This window comes from Protobothrops mucrosquamatus, unplaced genomic scaffold, assembly GCF_001527695.2.
Source record: "Protobothrops mucrosquamatus isolate PMUCROS unplaced genomic scaffold, P.Mucros_1.0 scaffold673, whole genome shotgun sequence".
In the NCBI taxonomy this organism is placed as follows: domain Eukaryota; kingdom Metazoa; phylum Chordata; class Lepidosauria; order Squamata; family Viperidae; genus Protobothrops; species Protobothrops mucrosquamatus.
This window is the reverse complement of record NW_015386961.1, coordinates 238,875-244,944: the sequence shown is the minus strand read 5'-3', so window position 1 is coordinate 244,944 and position 6,070 is coordinate 238,875. Positions and strand designations below refer to the sequence as shown.

Sequence of the window (6,070 nt, the reverse complement as noted above, 5' to 3'; positions counted from 1 at the left end):
TCACAAGGAGGGACTCCACACCGTCTATCTGAGGCACAGTGGTCTCCCTAGGACAAAGGATCTCCCTTATAATGACCGCTACCCCCCCGCCCCTACCCCGGGTCCTCGGCTGATGAAATGCCTGAAAACCCGGCGGGCAGATGTCTACAAGAGGGACTCCTCCCTCAACGCCCAGCCAGGTCTCAGTGATACCCGCCAGTGATATCCTTGCAGCAACTTGACAGCATCACTAGGAGATTCCATGCAAGTCACTCTTTGTTTTCCACATTGTTTACCTTATTCCATGCAACAAACTAGCCCTTTCCAAAAAATTTTATAGTTATAGCACTTTGCATATATTATTCATACTAATAATTGCTCAATTTCTTTTCATTTGGAATTACACAGGAGAGCTAGTGTTTGCTTATGCTGACCAAAAGTCAGTGCAGATAAGATTACAACTTAGCAAGAACAGTCAGGGAACTCTGATGCATTTGGCAAGCAGAAAAGAGCATCCTTTATTTGATTCCTCTCTCAGTTTCCATACTGGATACAGAAGAGGGATGTTGTTCCTCTTGAACTTCATGAGTTCTCATGGTAGATGCTTAACCATAAATCCATAAAGGAGTTGGTGTCTTAGTACACGTGATTTCTGGGGCAAGATACTCAATTAGTGATTGTTTTTCTTTTGAAATGTTTTCAGTTACTCTGAAACAAGGCTTTTGAAAGTGTTTGAAGATATAAAACATTCGCCTTTTGTAAACTTGATTATCATGAGGCATGTCCGTACTCCCATAGTGCCAAATTCAGTGGAGTTCCAATAATAGTTCCTATAATGCAGTCATGCAGCATACAGGTAGTGGGGCTCTACAGTCCTCAACTTAGGACCAGTACGTTATGGTGGATTTATCTTTGAACTACTTACGACCAGATTCAAAGTTCATTTGATCAGCAACACAATCACATTTATAGCCAGAGTCACATAATTACATTTTACAATGGTTTTGCTGAAATCCAGCACCCAGTTTTTGGCAAAATCACACCATAGCAAATAATAGATTCGCTTAATAACTGTGGCGGCCACTTTACGATCGCCATGTTCTCTTAACGACCGCCCCAAAAAAGGTCATAAAATCAGGTTGGTCACATAACTGATCTGGTTTACAACCATCACAATTTACAACTCTAATGGGCAGGCTCCATTACAGCTGTAACATGATGATTACTTGTATGTTTAGTTTGCCATTTACGTAATAGCATAGCAATTTATTTATTATTTTTTTTTCTGGAAATGTACCTTATATCGTCCAAGTTAGTGCACTTACTCCACTGAAGGATAGCTTTTCCAACTGCCATCATTCTTTCCACTGTCAAAATATGGTCAGAGAAAAGGAAGAAAATTAGATTTCTGAAGTTCAGCCATTCAGTGCTACAGACATATTGCTAACTCCTGTTTAACGTCGCTGGAATTTATTTTTAAATAAACCCAATTCTGAGGACATCTAAAATAACAGAGTTATGTTTTTAACACGTCACAAATTAATTTGCTTATATGTTTGTACCCAATTACACATAAATCAGCCTTCATTAAAGGATTCTTGAGACATGTATAAAAGTTTAAATAAAACTATTCGTGCAAACATGTATGTATTATGAAAAGAAACAATATCCTGAAACCTAATTAAGCAGAATAAAAGCAGGTTGGAGTTTGGAAAAAAGTATATTTTTAACAAGGCATTTGAAAAAGTGCAGGGGCAACTTTAATTTATCCTTGGGGTAAGGGTGAAAAGCATGGTTAAATGTGGGTACCAAGAAAAAAAGACCCCATACTTTTAAAAACATATATGCACCCAGATATTATTCAACACAACATAATTTATTAACATGTACAAGCCCAGCCTGACTCTAGAGAGGAAATGGACATATGGTAACTCACAACATACTCCACTTATGCTGACCAGACTTCTTAGCCCATCTGACTTTGTGTGCATTTTAAAAGATTCATTTAATTAAAATATTGAGTAAAAAGATAGCATTCTGCAAAGGGCTTGCCTTAGCTGTATATTTATTTTCTCAGAAGTTTTGGGACCTCACAACAATACCATTGAAATTGAGAAATCATTTTAGAATATCTAGAGAAATCATTTTAGCTCCTAATAAATGAATAATTTGTGATTTCCATTCCCCTCATGGCAGCAATTCTATGAGTGAAGCTACCATATGCTCCCATCTGTTCAAACATGTCTCCAGCTCCAAAAGGGTTCTCCCCAATCCCTAAAAATTAAATACTAAACCTGTCAGGCCCCAAGAACCAAGAAAGACACAAGGAGTTATTTCTGAGCAATTCCTTTATTGTTCCTCACCTACAGACACAAATCTTGCCAAACTAAGCAACTATTTGCATCACCATAGATGTACTCTGGGAATCACTAGAGAAGAGCTGTTTTAACTCTTTGTCTCCTGACCAAACTTTCCATGCTTTGCTGCCTCTTTGCCCTCTAGAATGCAGCCCCTCCCTCCTGGGAATCTAGGCTACATTCCCCCACACAACCCTACCAAAATGGGGGTGGGAGGGTTAGTCTTGGTTAACAGATACAATGGGATAATTGTTATTTGGTAACATATTCAGCTCTGAGTTGTCCTGATACTGATGTCTAATCTTGCCTTGGCTCATCCATATATGTGGAGAATGTAAACCAATAATAAGAGTTTTAGACTGATTATATACTGTCAATTCAGTGTTGACTTTTAGCTACCGCATGGATTTTCTTCTTTCTCCATGCCAATATTAAGAGAGGTGATTCTCCACTTACATAATGGTATATGCTCACTCTTAAGAGTCTTGCAATTTCCAATGTGGTTCTTTGGTAACACTAAATAATGATGAGGCGCTCCTGGTCTGATATCTCGGAAGCATACCAAATCTTCATACTAAGGGAATATTTGAAAAAAGAATGTGTTAATGAAATTGGCTTACTGACAAGCTGCAAGCCATGAAAGAAACAGCTTCATTGGGAGCTACTGGAAATATCATTCTTCCCGAGAAAATGCAAATGTCGATCCAATACATACTTTGTCTTATTTCCCATTTGCAATATTCATGAGGAACTTTTCCTTAAATTGATTCTCAGGCAGACTGACAGCTAGGGTTTTAGCATAGCACTAGCACCCCCATTTGGATACAACTATTTTATAGATTAAAGTATATCAATAGCATAACAACAACTGACAACATCTAAAAGCTAATTGTAGAAGAGAATATTTGTAGCTCAGAGTTTAAATCAGGGGTGTCAAACTCGCAACGTCACGTGACATGACGTATCGTGACTTTTTTCCATTGCCGGCAATGGGGTGGGCGCAGTTTCGGCATGACGCATCCGGCCTGTGTGCTGGCAGTTTGACACTCCTGGTTTAAATGAATTATCCAACTAGGTAATAGCATCATTGCAAGTGATTGTGGGGTTTGCTACCTGTTTATATGCAGTAGCTTATCTTACAAGTTTGGGTGATGATGTAATTTCCTCCTTCTAAGGAGGAACTTAATGATGCTACCTACTTAGGTAGTAAGTCTTCTGCAAATCACCAAGCTCAGGGAGTACCAAAGACTCCAGTAAAGGCTTACATTTTGAACTGCATCATGACATATTTCAATAGCACCCCCAAGTCAGGCTTAATTATTAATATCCATTAGCCCTAGATCAGCAGACAGGCAAAAAAGGCACAAGTCAAAATCAGTGACAGATGGTTGCATTAAGAAATGTAAGAAAATGAGGACAACACTTTCCTAAGTTGCAAGTCAGCTGATGTCAAAAAATAGGAAGAGATGACAAGACAGTCAGAGGTAGAAATTTGTTAACACAAATGAATCATGTTTTCACTCCTAAATTTCACCTTTTTGAGGATATTAACTACCATATGCCAGATATTGTGTGAAACTGTAATATAAATAAACCCTAGCATTATTCAATGCTCTTAATCTCTACGTGTATGTCTATACACCCACACATGCACATATACATATGTACTGTAGTCATGAAATATAAAATCCACCAAAATTTACTCCCAGAGAGTCAGTTTGTTGTAGTGGTGAACGCATCAGGCTAGAAACAGGGCAGTCATGAGTTCTAGTTTCTGCTTTAGGCACAAAGTCAGCTGGGAGACCTTGAGCCAGTCACTCTCTCTCAGCCCTGGGAAGCAGGCAATGGCAAATCACCTCCAATACCCTCTGCCCAAAAAGTATTTATTTCCAGAGCAAGGACAGAAAGTGGTATGTTTTCTATGACTACTCCTGCAATTGCTGCACTATCTAACAAGAGAGCAGGCAGGCAGGCAGGCAGAACAGAACATTGAAAGATCCCAAATGGATCAGGCCACATACTTATCTGGTTCATTTTGTGTCCCACAGTAACCATTAAGATGCATTTGGGAAGCTTCCAAATGCATGGGCTGGAAGGGAGCAACTTAGTATTTAAGGCATGCTGCCTATGAATCAGGAAAATAGCGAACAGGCAGGCATCCATGCAGTAGCCACCGATACTACCCGATCCTCCCTAGTCTCCTTTAAAACGATCCAGCCGGTCTGCCCATGCCTACAACTGCGAATTCCAGCTCAACCATGCTCCATTTCCCATCACAGTATCCAGCCCAAGAGGCGATGACCGGCTCAGCCACTGTCTTATCTCCGGCAAAGAGAAGAGTTTTCCACCGGTGGGCTATTGAAAAAGAGGGATTTTCCCGCAGTTCCCTAATGAGGGAGGGCTATCACTCTCTCTCTCGCCTTGCCTCCGCTTCTGTTGCAAAGCAAACCCCTCCTGGGTGGGGTTTTGCCTTCCAAGGAGAGCCGGCGGCATTCGGCGCCCCTCCTTAGCGCAAGGTGACCTTACGGCATCAATCAGTCAAAAGGGAGCCGATGCCCAAAGCCTCTCGTCCTGTCAACTCCCAGGACAGATCCGGGTTGGGACCTGCGCCAGGTTCAAGCCGGGCACAGGGGGGTTTGTGGCACCTCCTCGGAAGGTTGCCGGTTGTCCTCACCTCGCAAGGCAGCAGCTCAGTGCCCGTCTCCTCCCCGTGGGTGATTCGGCAGAAAATGCACTTGCTGTCGTAGCCGCCGTCCTCTTCTCCCGGCCTGCCGGCACCGGCTATTGGCGTGGCAGCGGGAGACGAGCCCGAACTCCCTCCTTGCTCCCCGGCCATCTAGGCTTGTCTTTTGAGCAGGCCACCCGCTCGGTCAGCGACCCGGGAAGAGGGAGGGCTAAGCAAAGCCCGCGACCGCCATTTGCCTCCGCCCTTTGTCATCGCGCTAAGCTCGCCAGCCTATGGAGAGAAGGCAAAGAGGCGGCCCTTGATTGGACCTGCAAAGCAGGCAGGGATCAAAACCCACGCTTTGCTTAACTAGAGAAAAGGCTTGGGCAGCCGGTTTGCCTTTGACAGAACTGCTCAGAACCACAATCTCCCCCTCCCGATCTCATTCCTTCCCAAGTCCATTGGAGTTGGGAGAGGAAGGAAGGAAGGAAGGGATTTCATTTCCATTTCCCAGGTAGGCGGGAACAATTCACAATGCTTCTGCACCCAACTGATGCTTCTGCACCCAACTGATTTATATTTGGCTTTTGCTCTGCCAACGTATGCATTGTCAGCTGTAAGGCCTTCTGTAGCAGGGGTCTCCAGTATCCGGCCGCAGCATGCTAGCAACCGGTCCGCCCAAACAAGCAAAGCCCCATCCGCGAGATGCAGACAGCACACAAAACCACACATTCTCCGGTCTGCGGAAAAACTTCTCTCCATGGAACCGGTCCCTGGTGTCCAAAAGGTTGGGGACCTCTGTTCTCTAGAGAGGTGTGTGCCTTTCCAAATCGTGTTCAATCAATTTAATTTACCACAGGTGGTCTCCAGTCAAGGTGTAGAAAGATGTCAGCAACGATCAAGAGAACTGGGAGGCATCTGAGTTAAATTTCAAGTGTTGTTGCAAAAGAGCTGAATACTTATGCCAATGTGATATTTCAGTGTTTTCTTTTTAATAAATTTTCACTTTGTCGTTATGGGGTACTGATTATAGATTAATATGAAAAAAAATGGATTTCAATAACTGTAG

At 42.8% G+C, this 6,070-nt stretch overlaps 1 protein-coding gene across 1 annotated transcript in view; it reads right to left on the bottom strand.

Moving 5' to 3' along the window:
* Positions 1-5,236, bottom strand: part of HINT3 (histidine triad nucleotide binding protein 3) — a 13,397-nt gene extending 8,161 nt beyond the window's left edge. Inside the window, exons 1-3 of the mRNA XM_015818071.1 lie at positions 5,011-5,236; positions 2,793-2,910; positions 1,277-1,346 (exon numbers count right to left, since the gene is read on the bottom strand). Of these exons, the coding sequence (XP_015673557.1) occupies positions 1,277-1,346; positions 2,793-2,910; positions 5,011-5,172 (350 nt within the window). The 5' untranslated portion in view covers positions 5,173-5,236. The remainder of the gene's footprint in view (positions 1-1,276; positions 1,347-2,792; positions 2,911-5,010) is intronic.
* Positions 5,237-6,070: the final 834 nt, after the last annotated feature.